The sequence below is a fragment of the Cyprinodon tularosa genome, unplaced genomic scaffold (assembly GCF_016077235.1).
Source record: "Cyprinodon tularosa strain WSP-4 unplaced genomic scaffold, ASM1607723v1 ctg509, whole genome shotgun sequence".
NCBI classification, from domain to species: Eukaryota; Metazoa; Chordata; class Actinopteri; order Cyprinodontiformes; family Cyprinodontidae; genus Cyprinodon; species Cyprinodon tularosa.
The window spans coordinates 56,910-76,439 of record NW_024039240.1 but is presented as its reverse complement, the minus strand read 5'-3'; the positions used below and the strand labels follow the sequence as shown (position 1 = coordinate 76,439).

The window sequence follows — 19,530 nt, the reverse complement described above, 5'->3', positions numbered from 1 at the left end:
GGTCATGGATCCTCCTCTGTGGCATTGAGCCAGCTAGCAGGTTGCCAGAGAAGGTCACCGTCTGCGTTCAGTCCTGAACAGCGTGAGAAAAGCCCACAGCATGCCTGCTGGGTGAACCCAGTTCAGGGAGGATTACTTTGACCACAGGTTTGAAAATCCTTGTTTTCTGTTTGAGAGGTAAGCCCTCCTACTGAGGCGGATCCAACTTGGACCTTCAGAGACGTTGAAGGCCATGCTGCTACCTGAAAGTCAGTAACATACAACTGAATAAAGAGCTTCTACGTGGGTGTCCATGTTATATGCAATCTTGCTCTTGAAGCGTGCCATTAGTAGAGAGTGAGAACTATTTGACTTATAACCAGCAAAACATTGGCCATCAACATGTGTATCTCAAGTTTAACCAAATGTTTACATGAATAACATTAGGGATGCACCAAAGCCCATACCAGTATCGGCATCTGGCTCGATACCACGTGTTTGTACTCATACTTGTATCCGTAAATGTGCTCCGATATTACAGGACGGGATACTAGCATAACTTTCTCTTTAACAGAAAGCATTTAAATATTGCAAATACAATACTACAATCTACTACACATAGCTAAATCTACCATCTTTTTAAGTGCAATTATTTCACAATTTGCTGTTTAGCCAGATAGGAATTGGTACACTATCTGTTACATTGATTTTAATGTACATAATCCTTTAAGTATAAATCTGTAATGATTCTTATATTTTGACATATTTTAATTAATATTAACACTGTGTTGCCTGAATTAATATACATGTATAGATAAAAACTGTTCCTGTTGTTATTAAATTAAGACTTGCACCAAAATAGAAAGGTAGGAATACTGCTGCTTTGGTATATCGGTCCATAAAGTTCAGCTTCAGCCATAGTAGAAAAGGAATGCCCAAGGTTCCTAGGTCTGCACTCAATGCATAATAACTGGCACCAGGGGAACACGTTATCATGACAGGTCACGAAATACAGTTTGTTGCATATTTGCTATGATAGGCATCAAAGGGTAAAAAAAAAAAAAAACATAATTGTAAGTTACTCTTTGGTTCCAGGTCCTGAAAATCTAGATGCAGGTATTACTCTTTAAGAAACAAACCAATTCTTATTTTCCTGGAAAAGAAGCTGAAGATTTTAATGATCGAATTTCAAATTAAATCAGCAATTTTAATGCTCCTTATGGAAACTGCTCCAAAGATCATTTCCGCTTTAATCACCTTTATTGTGCAAAGGAGGGTCTTTTTTTCACACCAGGCTGTAAATACTGATCCCCAGTAGAACAACAAATAGAAATAAGAGCAGAGTCTGTCTTATTGAAAAAAAGAAAAACAAAGGGGAGCTAATGAAAGTCTACCTTTGTTTTTTCCTTTAATTTTGAGCTGATTGAAATAAGAAACAGGAATTATTCCACAAAGACAAACATCACTGAGCTATGTGAAGGTGACCTAACCCATTTGATAATGAATAACTCATTTATTGATGTTGGCTGGTAACTCAGACCACGTAAAGCAGAGGAAGGTTAATCGTTCTCCGACCGCAGCCCCCTCGGTTCTGAACCGGAGTAATCATCCGTCACCTCCAGAGCCTCTAAGCTCCAGCACTGATATTAAGCTGCAGAGGGATGAACTGGGGTGTAGGCTGGGAGAGAGACAAAAAGAGAGCAGGCGCTATCCGTTGCATGCCGCTGCTTACTGTCACCATGACAACAGCCACTCTTTCCGCCAACATTCATCTGGCGAGCGGCCAGCTCCCAAGGTGCTCGCCAACTTGCTGAAAGTGTTTCATTTAGTCCGTGCTCCGTCTGCAGACTGATCAGCAGAGGTGTTTCTCTACCAATCTGAATGCTCAGCAATAAAACATCCTAATGATGAAGATTCACTTTGCTTCTGCTGATTTAAGGTGTGGCCTCTGCAAGGGGAGGGGGGATCTTTGCAGAGCAAAAACAAGCAACAGTTTTGGTGAGTGGGGAAAAGATCATATTCAAAGCAAACAAAGCATTCAGGTGAAGCTTTTGAGATTGTTTGATGATGTGTAGATTTCCTTTTAATTCTTGTGCATGGTTTAGAAACCACCAGCAAATCAAGCTAAAACATCTATTGTAAACATCCTCAGAGCCACAAGACCGGCAGTCTCCTCTTTTCTGCACGGAGCAGCCATAACTGTCTCCTGCTCCACACAACACCATCTAACTACAGAAATGGCACAAGTGCTTCAGTGGGCGCCACTAACGAGAAGGTTTGCCAGTAATACATGCAGTCTTCCCCAGTGTAAATAAATAAAAAGTGTTGTTCATTTATAAGAAAGCCTGTGAACAAAGAATGTGAAATAAGATCGAACTGAGCTGGATATAATACAAAGATAGCCGTCAGCTTAGGCAGGAGGGCAAATCTAAAAGAAAACAACTTAAAGCTGAATTGAACTCATTACCGGAAAACACTATTTTTCACCTAAATGTTAAAAATCCTACACACAATTAAATGTAGTTAATGGAAAACAGCAAAAATAATTTCCAGTAAAGGTCCAGAGGCATTTATAATTATTTATTATTTGTTATTTTAAAATCTAAAGTGTTTTTTTAAGTAGAGAACGATCTTTCAGTTTGGTAGATAGACAATTTCCTGATTCACATCTTTTATAAAACACCAGAACTGACCTTTTATTTTATTCATTTATTTTTGCTGTTCTAATGAGAGCAGTGGGCTTTATGCTGCCCTGCAAGGCTTTAAACCTGGGTTTGAACGGAGACAAAGCTGTTTTAAAGCAAATATTACGTGCTCATTCGTGAGCCTGGATCCATTTATTTTTGATTATGTTCATGGTGGAGAATCCTGCTTCACAGCAGCAGGTTGAGCCAACCAAAATGTTCTCATAATGTGCAGGGTCATCTTTGAGCAATCCATTTCAATTTTCTTTCACCAGTTCACCACAGTTCTTGCAGCACGCCACACTTCCCTTCACTTTTTCTCATCTTCTCATTGTTTCCCATCGCCCGGCTTGCCACAGGTTTGCCTGCTGCGTCTAGCAGCAGTAGTCAAGACTGACAGGTCATTGGTTATTATGCATCACGTGTAACCTGGTCCCTGAGGGCTTTACCGTACCAACAGGAGAAGAGGGGCAAGTGAAGTTAGACACTGCCGTCAGACAACATGCGGTAATTTATAAATGTTTTAAATCAGGTTGGATCCAAATTGGCGCGCAGGTGGGTCTGGATCTGGACTGCGGTCCGCTAATCCGTGACCTCTGTTCTAATTCTTTTAATTGTTTCTGCATTGGCGGATTCATTAGTGCCTTTAGCAGTCGTGCTTTGAGTTCACATGAAGAGCATGCAGGTCCGCTCCCCGGTGTTAATGTTTGGTTTGGTGATAATTTTTTTCTGTTTTTGTTAAACTGAGACTTCTGTCACTTCAAGATTTTTTCTCCCACACCGTTTACATTTGATCATTGCTGCACTTTATGGAATAGAGATGTTTATTTTTTTCGTCTGATAAGCTGTACTAAACGATATTCTGTTTTGTATGCACTGTGTAAACAAAATGATATAAGTTGTCCAAGTCTAAAATGTCAAAAATAATCGGTTTTAAAAATAGTTTTAACCTCTCAAACCCCATTTAAAGCGTTTATATCTAATAAAAATTTAAAATAAATAAACTGTAAAATAAAATGTTTACCAATATAGAAATGTTAGACATCGTTGGAAAGCTTAGATTTTCCAGAATTTAATCACTAGGTTAATTTTATGGACACAGCAAGCACCAAAGCACGATTAACACAGACATAGCAGCATGTCAAAATGCAAACATGAAAACAACAAGCAAGCATGTCTTTATTACTGCTGTTCAAAAAAGATCTATTACTTTACAGAATAAAAAAACAACTAAGTCATGTTTGAACTGATGCAGCTTGGTCTGTGTTCTACTCACCCAATTTCACTTTATATATTCAGAAACTAGGTGTTAGCTTTCAAATAAGGTATCACACATGTAATCTGGGCTTACAGTTCCTAAGGTTTTCCATTTGGGTATGCAAAATAGGTGAATTTCCCAAAATGAGGTGGATGTCAAAACTTGGATCGGTTGATCTCTATTTAGTAGTTTTAAGATAAAAAGAACAGACTACAGCCACTTTGTTGTCATTTTATTTTTTCCCCTCAGGCAGAAATGGCAAAACAAATAAAGAGAAGGTATCTATCAATATTTGGGACAATACCAAATGTCAGTAAAGCTGTTCTGCCGATTAACCATCATTTACTGTTTGTGTCCTTTTGGTTGCTCCCTCAATTAGGGGTCACCACAGCAAATATTAACGACTGGCTCAAAGACTTGGCAAAGGTTTTATGTTGGAGACCCTTCCTGATGCCGCTGAGATTTAAGCCCAGGTTCCCAACATTACCTTGAAAGCCTCTGTATTCCAAAACCATCATCACCATGTCCGAACCCCATATCAACAGCCCAGCTCTTTTATAGTTGGTTTTAATTTTTTAAACTGTTTTAAATGTTGTTAATAGTTAGCTCTGTAAAAGCCAAGCAACTTCTATACAAAGAAGACTCAAGGCGCACCATGTTTCAGGGACCTTAACTACTTTCTGTGGTTTTTTAAATGTCTTAACTACAGGTTCTTGACACTTGAACTTACTTGGAGATCCTGTCCATGTTTGCGATTTGTTTCTGGTTACGTATGACTTCGATGGCCTCCCACACGAACTGGACCACCTTCGGATCCGCCTGTCGCTTCCTCACCACACGGGACATGATTTCCTTATTCATCACAGCTGCACAAAACGAGAGAGGGCAAATAATCAGCTCATTGATTGGCACATTTTAATATTAAGAAGGTAACAATTTAATCCTTTTGTTATGGAATAAAAAAATACGATTCAAAGACTATTTTTTTCATGCACAATTCAGCTGAGAGAAAATTTAAGATTTTTTTTTATTCTTTATTTCGAACATGCAAGAGAAAAACAGAAAAACAATAAAACAATGTTTAAAAACATTGGAGAGAAAAACAACAAACAAGGTACCCTTCTTTCCTAAATTAATATACCTCTATTACATGTGCGAAAAGGAGTAGGAAGAAGTACAACTTATGTACTCCTACCCCTTTAATTCTTGTATTTCTTTAATTTACAATATTTATAATTATGTTGCTATATATACCCATATAAATACATACCTACCTACACATATACATACATAAATATGTATACGCATATACCGTCATACATATATACAAATTAACAAAACAAAAAACACAAACCAAACTTTCTACAATGCTTCTCTATACCTTTTGAAAATAATTTCTTAATTGAATCAGAATTTGTCAATCATCACTATATTGCTCATATGTCTAAATTAAAATTGAACATTTTGCAGCTTTTTCTGCTTCTTCTACATTTTCATTTAGTAAAGGAGGTCAAATTAAATAACTGATTTGTAGAGAAAAGGGTCTCCTGTGTTTTAATTTGCTTTTTTTTTTTTATAAAGAAAAACATCCAAGCAAGGCTGGATTTTTCAAAAACTATGTAGTGAAAAAAAGTGTTCTGATGAAACTATAGCTGCTTTCACACTGAAAACCCGTGGTTGACCCGCTAACAATCGGGTTTTGGCTCTTTGCCCATTTAATCGAAAAGCCGAGTCTGGCAAGCTGTGTAGCCACTGTTCCCCACCACTGCGTGTCTGATGACGGCATTGCGCTGGGTTCGGTGTGCAAATAATCTGTGAAGTAAATAATAGAGAGTAACATGGACAGGAGCCAGAGCGTAGCCAGTATTCTTTATTATTTCACTCTGTTGTCCGTCCTCAGAATACTAAATGTAAACAAATCTCTTCTCCACGGATCATAAGGATCTCACAAACCTCACTATGTTGCCAGTGCTTTGCCATGTCACTTGAATACAAGCAGAGTTGTTTGGGCCTGTTATTTAACAGGCGACCGGCACAATGTTGTGACGCAAGTATGTTGCGTTCAAAGGTGTCACGTAATTTAGCGCGTCAACCCAGGTGTGGCGCTTCCACAGCACGCTGATCAGAGCCGAATCGATTTTACCATGGGTCACTTTCTAAGTCATTTGACCCGAGTAGACACGGGTCAGCGAGCTGTTCCCACTGCCACTGAAAGCCAATTTTTCCGGGTTTTAAGAGGCTTTTTGGCCAGTGGGAAAAATGTATAAGGTAGAATTTCTAGCACATAATTGCCAAAGAAGCGTCTTTATTAAGCGTCTTAACACGAAACACCATGTCAGCAAAGCAGCGCTAAAACAATTAAATTGATTATTGAAATACTGTAAAGTAGTTTATTAATTGATAAATCATTAACTGGATTATACAGCAGTTATCATACCAACATTGTAAAAAAAAAAAAAATTTATATTTAGCATTTAAGATAAAAAAAATGCTTTTTTGTTTGTCAAGATGCTCTATCCAGAACTTATCAAGTAGGAAAGTTTTAGTTTTCCTCTTTGAGCACAACGACAATCATAGCAACACCAGAAAAAGATTACAGGTCTGAAAAAGGCTCCGACCAGAAACCAGAGGAAGATCTACGGGTTGATCTGAGGAGAAATAGGGCATGAGAGATGTCCTCAGACTCATTTATTGTACTATTGCAAAGAAGGTGAGAAAACACCAACTAGATGTGCCACCCTGATAGAAGTCAGACCCAAAGAGACTGAAAACTGTTAGATAAACCAAGGATGCTTCTACGTACACAACATGAGCTCAGTAGTATAGTTCACTCTATTTTTCCCTACGAAACATTTGTGGTGTTTTTCAAATAAGCTGTAGAGGTTATATTTACAACATGGCTAAAAAATATACATCTGAAATAATTTATTTGGTTTCATCTTATTTCCATATCATAAGCCAAACACTTAACGTAATGCAGTCAAATTTAGACTATGTGCAAAGATAAGTTTTTTTTGAAAGCAGAGACATTCCTAATATCAAACTGATTTTCCTCAGTAGGCGGCCACCAAAACAAATATATTATTTAAAACAGCTTAAAACATAAAAGAGAGTGCTTATAAAGGAGAAAAAATGTTGAAAAGGTTCTGAAATGAACTTCCTTCCTGTGCTGCAGAGGGCTGACCAAACCCAATAACTTAAGAAATTCAAATCCAATTTCATGCAGCTCTCCTCTAAACCATCCATGAAACCCAAGATGTCACTTCCATAAACCTCAGCCACAAGCTGAACACAAAAATAGTTAAAGCGCTCGCATACACTGAAGAGCGGGGAGCTTAAGATGTGGAGCTGTATTACAGTGAAGGAAGCATTGACAGATGTCAACAGGGATGTACGTCTTCACACTTCTGTCATGGAGGCACAAACTCTGGTTTAGAGTGAGAAGAAAAATAACATCTAAAATTAGAAGAAAATAAGCCAGTGGGTTGAAGCGCGACTTACTAAAAGGGCTGAAGTTTAAAGCATAACCAGGAAAATTTCAAAATTTCAATATCTAAAGCATTTATTCCTAAAGTTTGGTTGGTTCTTCTAACGATTTGTGTTAAGATCAAATTGGGCCAATATCAGTGTTGGTAAGTTCTCAAAGCTGCAATATTGATATCCTATTGAAAATGAGAAATTTGCATCAGGGGATCACTACTAATAAGTTATTTTTGGCATAATTACTACAAGAGAAAACAACAGTGGCAATAATTAGCTTAAATTAAATCTGCATCCATCGCTTTTTGTTTAAGTCATTTGCATTTTTTAAATCAATGTATTTTAATGGCATTCTTAATATTTGTGTTTTTCTTCCGTATTCTTACTTATAGGTACAGTCTCCTCGCATTTCTTGAAAGGCACTTTAGATAAATAAAAAAATGCATAATCATAACTTTTACATTTAGAAACTGGTGGACAAATTGCTCAAATCTAGTTTGGCTAATCTTTCCGTTGTTTGAAAAACAAAAAAACACAGATTGACATTGATTGACAGAACAAAGATGTGAAATCTCCTTATATACATAATTAGGGATGTTCCGATCAGATATTTATATTGGAAATCAGTCTGATAACAGCAAGAAATTTGATGTAACATAAAAGCTGGGATATAAAATCTCCACAATAAGCATGCTAATAGATACTCGTATCTGCTTCTGTTTAAAGTTTATGTTACTCATCAGCTAATGGGTCAGTTGTTCTCATGCCGATTCCTGCTTACCATAGTTCTCTATTTTCTAACATTTTCTACAAAATACAAACAGAGGAAAAAAAATACAAATATATGTATGATTCTTCTGGTATTTTGTGAAGTCAATATTGATATGACTCATTCTCGTATATCAGTATTGCATGGGAAATAAAACCGGACATCCCTAGAGACAAACTGTTTCTAGAGGACTGGACAAACAAAACAAAACTCAATAAACTATAAAATTTGACAGAGATAGTTTTACAGCTAAGCGGCTTATTAAAAAATAAATTATTCTGAAGTTGTAGGGAAGCGGCTGTTCCAACCGTTGCTTTTCCGAATTCTCCCGAGTGGTGCCCGACTTTACACGAATGAATAAAGTGAATGTGATTGGTCGTTTATCAAGAGGCAGGATTGTTGTGGCGGAAGGTTCGCAAGCAACTTTGATTGTGGCCAGTTATTCTGAGGCATCTTGCTAACTAGTTAGCAACTTAGTGCTAGTAGGTTCCGAATGAGAAATTACATTGGGACCAAGTAGCACTAAAATGGTGACTTTGCAACGACACTGTCAAGGAACGCTATGGACAGCGGAAACATTCAAGAGAAGGAGAGTTTAGTGTCGGAGGTCGTGGATGAGTCTCCTTCGTCATACATTTTTTATTTAGAGGAGGAAAGCAGGGACGAAGTTGTTGTGGAGGAGGACGCCAGGGCGGCAGAAGCTTGGTTTGGTGTAGAAGGCTTACAGTTGTACATGTTTGAGCCCTTGCCTCGCAACGCTGCCAGTTCTGTTAGCTCTACGCCTGCTGAAGACACAGACGTCCATCCCCGTGAACACTGGGACGGAACTCAATGGAAAGGAAAAGATTCTAATTGCAACCGTTGCGTATATTAGCTCGAAATATGAATCAAGACCAAAAAGCTTTGATTGATAGATGACCGTTGATTTATGATTGGCTAAATTTCGGTGTTCAAGCTGACGTATAATTAACTGGCTGCTTAAGATAATGAAAAAACTCCACAGATTTTAAGACAGGAATTTTTCAAATAGGAATTTTCAAAATTTTGGAACAATATCATCTGATAAATAGTACATTTACATACATGTTTAAGCCAGAATGATTTGACATTTAAATATGATTTCCCTCCGAATTTAACAACTTTTCTTTTTCAGCACACAACTGACTAAAACCATGGTAATCACATGCATCCAAATTAAACTAAATTAGGTTCAGCAATAAAAGAACAATATGAAAGATATGCATGATTAATTGATAAATGATGAGAAACTTTTATAGATGGTTTGCCCTGTGCAACCTTAAAAGAACAGAAATAGTTTACTTTCTATAAAAACAAACATTTTCCAGACTTCCTTTGCTTGCAACAAAATCTTAACTTACTTCACCAATTTATTAACTTATACCGCTTTCTGACAAGATTCCTACGCCAAAAACTGGATTTTAAATTATCCAAAGAAATTAATTAGAGCCCGATGGGAGTAATGACAGCTTTTAATAAAATAAATGAAGGGATTTATAAAAAATAAAGTAATAAAGTGTTAAAGCAGCATGGGTCATCAGTCAGGTTTCCAGAGCTGAGCTCTATGCAGATGTACTGGCAGCACACATCTAACCCGCCAACAGCACGATTGATGATATTCACCCAAACTATGGTTTTATTTGACAAAATATTAAAAACTCGCCCAGTGGTTCGACACGAAACTCTGATATAAACACTAAGTAACAATATTTTATCCCGACAACACGCTACAATCAACACTAGAACCAGTGAAAACAAAGAGGTAACAGCGGAGGCCATGAAAAAGCTGTGTAGCTTCAGCTAACCTCAGAGCTAACAACTGAAATACGGAATGTCACGATTCATATAGATCAGTTAATAAATACTTACATTGTCTTAGACTGGTTTATGTTGTGCAATGACACACGATATCTTAAAATAATGACAACAGTGAAGGAACAAGAGTGTGTTGCAGTGAGTTTTTTTGTTAGCCAAGCTAGTCTACAGATACGTAGCACCTTAGCTGTTTAAGCTAACAAACCTGTCAACAAACGTTTATCAAAATTACAAAAAATGTGAAAAGAGTCATATTTAAAAGCGTATTAGACCTTGCCTGTTGTTTCGAAATAAGCTCTATTAATCAACTGACAACTTGTTAAGTTTTAGAGCTCCTAATCCTTCATGCTAAGCTAACAGAGCTAGCGTCTGTAGCTGCAGTCTGTCTGGTCGCGCAGTGTTTGAGTCACTGAGCCGTTTTCATATAAAACATCACCAGACTCACCGTAGCCACGGGCAGTGGCACTAACACACGGTGCAGCAGAACAGAAAAATCCCCAGAGGATGAGGCATAGGCAGTTTACATCGGTATTTCTGGAGCACCGGACAGAAGATGGTGCTTTTCGCCCAGTCTGCCACCGCTACAGCAGCGCTGGGACTGGGAGGTAAACACAGACAGAAGAGTGGAGGAGCAGGTGGCCTGAAGGGAGACCTCTAGTGGCCTAATCCTGCATTACATTTCAAGCTACAGCATCCCTGCTCAAAGGAGCATATGGTAAAATTGGTTTTACTGTGTATCAAATAAAAAAAGAGATAAAGAAATAAATAATAATATGTTCAAAATTAAATACAGTGCTAAAACAAGTTGAGTAAATATCTAATAACATATTATAAGTAAAATATCCAAAAAAAGGAAAAATGTAATGACAAATAATCACAAAAAAACTAAAAACAGAAAATGTCCTTGCTGATTTTATTGTTTTAATTTTTTTACAATATTTTCTTGAAAGTCGTTTCAATCCCTCGCACTTCCGCATTTATATATTGTCGAACCTCTGATTAATTTCATGGGATTTCCATCCATCCATCCATCCATCCATCCATCCATCCATCCATCCATCCATCTTCTGCCACTAATCCATCAGGGTCATAGTGGAGCTGGTGTCTCTCTAGCAGTCAATGGGCGAAAAGCTACAGCTGGACAGGTTACCAGTCCATTGCAGGACAACACACAAACACGATGCCAATTAACCTAACATTCATCTTTTTGCACTGTGGGACTAAGGCCAAGTAGCCGGCCTTATTCATTTAATTCATATGTTTCCCATTTAGGAAGAGTTGAGCAATTGATAAAAATATTCAAAAAGAAACCAAGATGCACTGGAAAAACGATCTAGAAAAAAGTAAAAATGTCTTAAATTAGAGTATTTACCCTTCATTTGAGTAGGTAAATGAGATAGATTGCTAATGGAATGAGTATTCTTACTCTTAAAATAAGATAATTAGATAACATGCACTTGAAATAAGACAATGCAATTGTGTTTTCTGATTTTAAGTGTAAATTGTCTTGTTACATTGGTAAAGTGTCTCTTTTACCTCCTCAATCCAAGAGTAAATGCACTTATTTAAAGAAAAAATTACTTATCTACATTTCAATTTTTTCCACTGTGAGGCCTGCCAAAGAAGCCATACCCCAAACAAATTCACTGCGCCCAAAACAAAACTAATAACAAAAAACAGATGCTGTGTTCAGCTGTTATATTTATCAAACATAGAAGTAACAATGGCTCATTGTTACAGGATGGATACATTTCGTTCTATTGGATTTTGATTTTTGTGGAAAATGGTGCAGCAGTTCAGATCTAATGACAAAAAAAATTTGATAAAAAAAAAGAATAGAAATACTGTATCTTTATATTGTATAATTTAGAGCAGTTATTCCAAGACAGAATATTTAAAATCTCGGTTTTTATTAAACTACCTTTATCGAAAAACACAAATTAACTCTTTTTGTTTTGAAGTTAATAAGAGCTGCTGTGGGTGCAGTGGTGGTGGTATCGGTCCAGGGATTCAGTGTGTGACCCATGTATGACATCATAGGAATGAGTCCAGGCCTTGTGGCCTTCCTGTTTACATACAAAAAAATCATCAAAAATAAAGGCCTCTAGAGCGCAAAAACCAAAAAGACTTTAAAGGAAGAAATAAATAAGAACTGTTGTTAAAGGTCCAAAGAACCACATGCAGCTCAGGTTAGCATAATGTAGCATTACCAAAAAAGAGGATTTGTTATGAAACTAATTAAAATACCTTAACCTGACAAATTTTCATTGTCTTGGTGGTGATATTTACAAGAGTAGTATCAATTTTCATAACCTCAATTTAAACTCTATATACAAATAATTTCTGGGTTACATGTTGTGTAAAAAAACAATCTTCCTGTAGGTGTCAGCAGGCCACCACCTTAAGACCTGTACAAAAATGTAACTTTCTGAGCCCTCATTAGTCCTAGTTTATCTTAGTTAGGAGAACTATAAAAATAAATCTCTAATATAGTAAAGCAAAAGCCCAACTAGTAATAAATGCCTCTCAGATCCAGAGAAAGGTTGTTTTTTTTTCTAGGAAGCAGAGGTGATTGACAGTAGTCAGTGTTGTTGAGGATTTTGAAGGGGGTTAGTGGGCAGGTTTTCTCTGTAAGTCCACTATCCCCTTCCCTGTTGAAGCTCCATTGTCCTGGATTGGGCTGATAACAGTGGTTACATCTACAAACTTCAGGACTTTCACAAAGGAGCTCACATTTCTGTCATTTCTGTCCAGACAGAAGAGGAGTACGTAAAGAACATGGGGGTTGGTTGATTGATTGATTTACTTTATTGATCTCACAGTGGGGAAATTTACTTGTTACATCAGCTCAATAGTCAAAAAGAAGAAGGTGCCAGAAGGAGGAAAAGGTGCATGGGGGTGTATACAGTATGTGGTAGTCTTTAATGTATTATTCTACAGGGTATAATAATCCTGCTATCTTGCACAAGATATTGTCGTTATAGTGTTGCATTGTGGAGTGTGGTGGCACCAAGGATGAATTACCTGCGGTAGCGCCCTTTTTTACAACCAGGGTGTAAAAGTCTTTCACGAAAGGAGCTGCTCAGCTCTCCAGTCCCGAGGCTTTCCTCTGTTACAGTCTCTTCCGCTGGCCTCTCACCTGCATCTGAATGACTGTGCGGGGGGAGGGAGGCAGGACAGAGGGTGCGAGTTGGTCGGAGGTGTCATGTTTGGTTTAACGTGTCTAACCCACATGCAGAACACTCATAGGCAGGAGAAAAGTTCAAAGGTTTATTAAAGATGAATGTACAAGTTTTATGATCAGGTTCAAGTGGGGAACTCGTCTGGTCACGAGTGGGTTCTGAAAAGGTACACAGATTTATCAGATCCAGGAAGGGACTGGACTGGTCACGAGTGGGTTCACTGCAGAGGAGGACAGCGGAGTTAGTGGAGATACTTAACAGTCTCTGCTTTACTCTCTTACTAGTAAAAGAGACGAGTAAACTTATAAGACTAGAAAAGCACTCTGAAAGTGCAAACCTCCGCCAAGCAGCAAATTTTGCCATAAATTATGACTTACACTTAATGTTAAAACTCGCATCTGGATCATTACCAAATTTAAATAAATAGTTTCTTGGCACTGCGACAAACTGGCGTCCTGTCCAGCGTGTACCCTGCCTCTCGCCCATAGACTGATGAGATAGATACCACCCCCACAGCGACCCTGATAGGTTTAAGCGGGAGAAGATGGATGGATGTTCCTTGGCATGAGACACACCTTATAAAGATAATACTCATTTAAAATCATTTCATAAGTTTCAACAAACCAACGACGTTCCCTTTTCTTGTGTTTTTGAGTCCGATGCTGAGGCTGTCAATAGTCTCTGCTGCCACCCTCTGGTTTAGTGGGGAACTGCTTGTTACGCAGAATATACCTATCTTACAATGTTAGAGAATATTTGTAAAAATTCCTGCATCCAGATTATGATCTGGATCATCAGCTAAATGTAATGGCTGTTCCTTGGCATGAGTACAGGATAACTTTTCAAGTTATCCTGTACACAGACAGACAGACAGACTTTTCTAAAAACATAATAACGTTGGTGGAGGAAAATATGCAGGGTCTCTGACTCTTCGTGAGTGAGCCTGGCTGTTTACCTTGTCTGCATTTCTGTCAAATCCCTTAGAGAGCTAGCCTCGTGAGACCATCCTGATCTCGCGAGCTTTCAAGGTTTCACTCGCAGATCAGTCTGGAGACTCTCTGTTAAAGAAAATTTGGAGCCGTTCACCAAACGAATGTCCAATCAGCGTTGGCTTTGAGGCGGGTTGAGGTGTGACGCAACGAGAAGCGCGACACTTCAGTCTAAAGAACATGGCGGCTTCAGCCGATGAAACTAGCATTAGCGTGGCTATCGAGCAAGTTTTATCGGAATTACAGCGTATTTCTTCACTGAAAGAAGAGCAAAACACTGCTCTGGAGGCTTTTCTCAGAGGAAAAGATGTTTTTGCTCTTCTCCCGACTGGTTTCGGCAAGAGTAGCCTGGCTTGTGGTTGTGTTTTCGTCGTCGCTCTGTTAGTACGTCATATGCTTCGCTGATCTGATTGGTTTATTTGGCCCGTCTATCACCAACATAGGCCAATCAGCTAACCAGTATTTTCGCCCCTTCCTAAAATTACTACAATGGAAGTTTTCCAGATGGATATGCGGAGCAAATCCATCAAATCCATGCGGGGTCAGGTTAATAGAGAGCTGCAGGACTGTAAATCAGGAACTCAGTAAATTTGGAGTCAATAAAAACACTGGAGAAATGGATGCATGGTATATAGGAGTTCCTTCTCTATTATATTTGAGCACAGAAAGGTGAAGGAAAGCAGAATAAACACATAAAAAACAACACATTTGCAAAGTTCAGAGGATACCATCTGCTTTTTTTTTACTCCAACTTCCAGCAGCTCCATCCAGTCAGACTCCTTCTCCGTAGGACCTTCCACCACTAAGTGAATCTGTCTGGTTCTGTGTGCTGTGTTTAGTTCTAGTCCTGACTGGAGGTAATCCAGCCGAGGACCGTCAGTGAGATGTGTGTGCATCTGTCTCTCAGGAGTTTATCTCTTAGCTCTTAACCTTAAGAAGGTTAATAAACCAAATGGAAAGGAATTTAACACAGGTACTCCAACAAGTTGATCATTAACTCATTCTTTATAAACCCTTGTTTTTTTGTTTTTTATTATGAATTATACAGACATGTAAAAAAAGCAAACACATTCTTAAATTCTAATATAATTACTATAAACCTGTTGTTAATAGTGTTGTTGCACACAAACAAAAGGTAGCAAGACTAACCAGCACAAAGGAAGCTGCTGCAACTTAATTAGTAATAATTGAACTTTATTGATCCCACATTTGAAAAATTTACATCTGCATTTAATCCATCCCCTTGAGGAGCAGTGGGCTGCCATCATGGGGCACCTAGTAAGCAATCGGGGGTTAAGGGTCTTGCTCAGAGACCCAGAGTGGTAATGGGTTTCGAACTCACAACCTCAGGATTCCAAGCTCTATGCCCTAACAACTAGGCCGACCAAGCTCTCAAACAACCCTGATGGACAGGGACACTGTGGAGTCCTATCCAAAGGTACAGCACCAGGGAGGTCGGGGGAAATGCATCACATTTCTCCACCTGGATTCATTAAAGAACACTCACAGAAACTACCATGCTGAAAGTGTCCAGCAATATCCAGGTGGCTGTGGACTGTGGTCAGTTCTCAGTTTTAATACTAATGGATTCGTCCTGATCTTCATACCTGACAAATAGAACAATGACCATTTGTATAAACATGAAGCCCATCTTACTGCATGGTGTTCCTTAGAGTTTTAGGTTCAATATTTTTCTTGTTATACATCTGGCCTCTTGACAAAATCATTATCCATTTTCAAAATGTTTATTCTGATGATATCCAGGTATACATGTCTTTAAAGAAGTCGGAGGTTGACACTACCAGAGTTATTGGAATCTCTATGAGTGGAAAAGCTTGACTCACTGAGAGCTCCTTTAGTCAGTCAAATATTTGGAATCATGGTGTATGGTTCAACCAATCACTATCACTTGGAACCCATTCTAGACTCTTGGTGAAAAATTGCTTCTATCACCTGAGAAACAGCCAAGTTAAGAACAATTCTGTGAAACTGTGATCTTGAGCTTGTGATTCATTGTTTTATATCTTCTCACTTGGACTAATATCTTGTACAATTATATGTTTATTGCCCATCTCTAAGGGTTGGAAAATATATGATCTAATAAAAAATATTCAGACTGTCATGTATTGTTTTGTGAAAATATGTCCTACTGGCTGTGTGTTAGAACAACGAATGAAAGTGTGAATCAAGCTCAAATCATGGTCAAACAGGTAGCTCTGCACATATATGGAATAAATTCTCCGCAACTTCACCACAACTATGAGTTTATTCTGAAAAATAAATCAAAGAGCTCAAACTCTTGACTAAACCGGGGAAACTAAATAAATCTAAGCTACTATGTACACATCAAAGAAGGGACAACATGATGGACAAACATAATCAATAAAAAGATGCAATGATATGACAGTTTGACATAAATTTTATGTTTGAGAAACAAAGTCTTGTAGAATTTGGAATTTGATAAATTTAGCTTATAAACAATTCAGAGCAATTGGAATGCATTCAAAGCAGTTCACTATGCAAATCCAAGAGGTAAATAAAGCATTATTTAGAAATAATTTTATGATAAGTGATTTGCTTTATCATAACACAATAACCTTTAGTTAACTGACACGAGGGGGCCCTTTTTAATTATCACCGCTCTTGATCATATTTTGGTAAAAAATATTTTGGGTGAGCATATAAGAAAACAGAAAAATGTTGATGTTATATTATTATTTAAACACTTTGTGAAATAAAACTTGTTTTAGCTCAGAAAATGTGGGTGTGGCATACCACAACCAGATCAAACCTCAAACCAGGAAATGAGACAGGTGCAGATTTCTGTTGATGGGTAAGATTAAATCACGGTGTGCTATTTCCATATTGCAAACTGACAAACAAAAGGATTTGCTAAAAGCTGTAAGGACATTGATCTGTTTAAGATAGTTAGGCAGATATATCTTGAGGTATGCGGTTGATGACTTAAATATATTAACTTTATCATCAAGTGAATACTTAAAAAAGGACTATCAAAGAATGTCATAGAGATTTCATGTCAAAAGGGGAAAAATTACAACAAATTAAGATTAAAAACTAAATATCCAAAGTCTAATCCTACACAGCTACTTGTAGAAAAAAAAATAAGCGTAAAGAAACAGAACAATAGTGCAGAGTCTTGATAATAAAAAACTTACAGCAATAAACAAAGAGACTGATACTAATTAAGGTTACAGAACTCAGCAAAGTCTCCAACCCAAAATCCAACATACAGTGGCTGACTGAATCTGGTCTGAACCCTGTGGAGGAGAGTCATGTTTTCAGAGACGTCGTAGAAGGACAGAACACCTGCTGAGTGATCCAGGTACACTCCTACTCTGGTAGAACCAGCATCTGAGATTAAAGTCCAGACGTTGTTGTGACGAAATCTGGAACTGTTTTGAAAACACTCTAAAGCCCAAGATTTGTCATTGCAGCCAAATCCACATTCCTTCCCTTTTCCTGCTCTGCTGATATTCTTGTACGCGACTGCAACAAAAAATCCTATCCCTGTCCTCTCCACCTCCCAGTAACAACGTCCAGTCAGACTTTGTCTGCTCAGAACCTGCATCCAGTCAGTGAATCTGTCTGGATGATAAGGATAAGACTGATGTTGACTCGTTCTTGTTACCTTCCTGTTCCGCTCTGATAGAGATAGCTCTCTGTGTGCTGTGTTTGGATCCAGTGTGATTTTACAGAAATATTTCAAGAAGTCCGATCTCCTCTGTGGTTCTGGTTCTGACAGTAAAACATCCCCTCCAGTGACTGTCAGTGCGATGTTTGTCCATGTGTCTCTCAGAATGTCTTGTAGTTTATCTCTGAGCTCTGACACAGCTGCTGTCACATCCTCAAAGTGTCTCAGAGGACGGATATTGGTGCTGGATGAGTGTGTAGACTCACTGAGTGCTGACAGTGAGGGGTAGCTGTGGAGAAACTGGTTGTGATCCTCTGTGTTTAAGAGCTGCTTCAGCTCAGCTTCTTTCTTCTTCAGCTCAGTGATCTCCTGCTCCAGCTTCTCCTGAAGCTCTTTGACTCGACTCACTTCAGTTTCCTGCTGGGATCTGATCTGCTGCTTCACATCAGAGCTTCTTTTCTGGATGAGACGGATCAGCTCAGTGAAGATCTTCTCACTGTCCTCCACTGTTTTATCAGCAGAGTGATTGATGGCCTCCACCTCCTGTTGAAGCAGCTTCACATCTTCCTCTCTATCCTGGATTCTCTGCTGGATTCTTCCTCGTCTCTCCTCCAGCTCTCTCTGCCTCTCAGTCCTTTCTGCTGCAGCTGACACTGTGTCGTGGCCTCTATGTTCATCCAATAAACAGAAACTACAGATACACTTCTGATCAGTACGACAGAACATCTTCATCACCTCATCATGATCAGAGCAGATGTTCTCCTGGAGGTTCTTGGAGGGCTCCACCAGCTTGTGTATCCTAAATGTAGCTGAATCATAATGAGGCTGAAGGTGTTTCTCACAATAAGAGGCCAGACAGACTAAACAGGACTTGACGGCTTTCAGTTTTCTTCCAGTGCAGAAATCACAGGCCACATCTTCAGGTCCAGCATAGCAGTGATCAGCAGGATCAGCCTGGAGTCCAGTCTTCTTTAGTTCCTCCACTAAAGCTGCTAAGATGGTGTTTTTCTCCAGATCAGGCCTCCTTTTAAAGGATCTCCTGCACTGAGGGCAGCTGTTTTCTTTCAGATTCTCTGTATCCCAGTGTCTTTTAATACAGACCCTACAATAACTGTGTCCACAGGGAATAGTCACTGGGTCCATCATTGGCTCCAGACAAATCGGACAGGAGAAAGTTTCTTGATCCAACTGAAGTCGATGAGGTTCCATTGCTGCTCTCGGTTTTAGCGAGCTTCAAGCTTCCGAATGATCAGCATGGCTCAGTCCAAGGAATGACATTTAAAGCTGTTTCCTGTAAGAATGTAATCTTTCAGGTTTACCTTGACTTCCCATCATCTTAGTTACACCCTTTGTCATGGCATTTTGTTTTTTGAATCACTCGAGGAAGCAAATATGCTTTTATGTTTCATTACCTGTGCTTTTATTGCTGAGAAAATAATACATTTTTGTCTCTTTAATCAAATCACACATTATAATTCTGTAAACTGGAGGTCTTTCTTTCATTCTAGGTATAGTAGAGGATATGTTAACGTAAGGCTGTTCTACATGCTGGTCCCCTTTCAACTAACCCTATGCCGAGAAATACCTCCTCTATCACACACTGATGAGAAACTGGATTGAAACATGAACAAAAAGGCCACTTTTAAACATATTCTGTGTTTTCATAGTGCCTATGCATGGATACCCTAAAATTTAGAGTTCTGA

General features: G+C 38.5%; 2 protein-coding genes across 3 annotated transcripts in view; both read right to left on the bottom strand.

The window, feature by feature from the left end:
- zmynd11 (zinc finger, MYND-type containing 11) overlaps positions 1-10,624 on the bottom strand; it is a 38,292-nt gene extending 27,668 nt beyond the window's left edge. Inside the window, exons 1-2 of one of the 2 annotated variants that reach the window (XM_038303267.1) lie at positions 10,449-10,624; positions 4,652-4,787 (exon numbers count right to left, since the gene is read on the bottom strand). In XM_038303267.1, the coding sequence (XP_038159195.1) occupies positions 4,652-4,782 (131 nt within the window). In that variant the 5' untranslated portion in view covers positions 4,783-4,787; positions 10,449-10,624. The remainder of the gene's footprint in view (positions 1-4,651; positions 4,788-10,448) is intronic. The other variant, XM_038303266.1, reaches the window with a different exon arrangement.
- A 4,824-nt stretch (positions 10,625-15,448) lies between these two features.
- LOC119795296 (tripartite motif-containing protein 16-like) lies at positions 15,449-19,094 on the bottom strand. The gene has a single exon (XM_038303211.1). The coding sequence runs from the start codon at positions 19,033-19,035 to the stop codon at positions 17,374-17,376; it is 1,662 nt and encodes a 553-aa protein (XP_038159139.1). The 5' UTR covers positions 19,036-19,094; the 3' UTR covers positions 15,449-17,373.
- Between the last annotated feature and the right edge of the window lie 436 nt (positions 19,095-19,530).

Coding starts and splice junctions, on each gene's coding strand:
- LOC119795296 (XM_038303211.1), bottom strand. CDS start 19,035: ATGGAACCTCATCGACTTCAGTTGGATCAAGAAACTTTCTCCTGTCCG.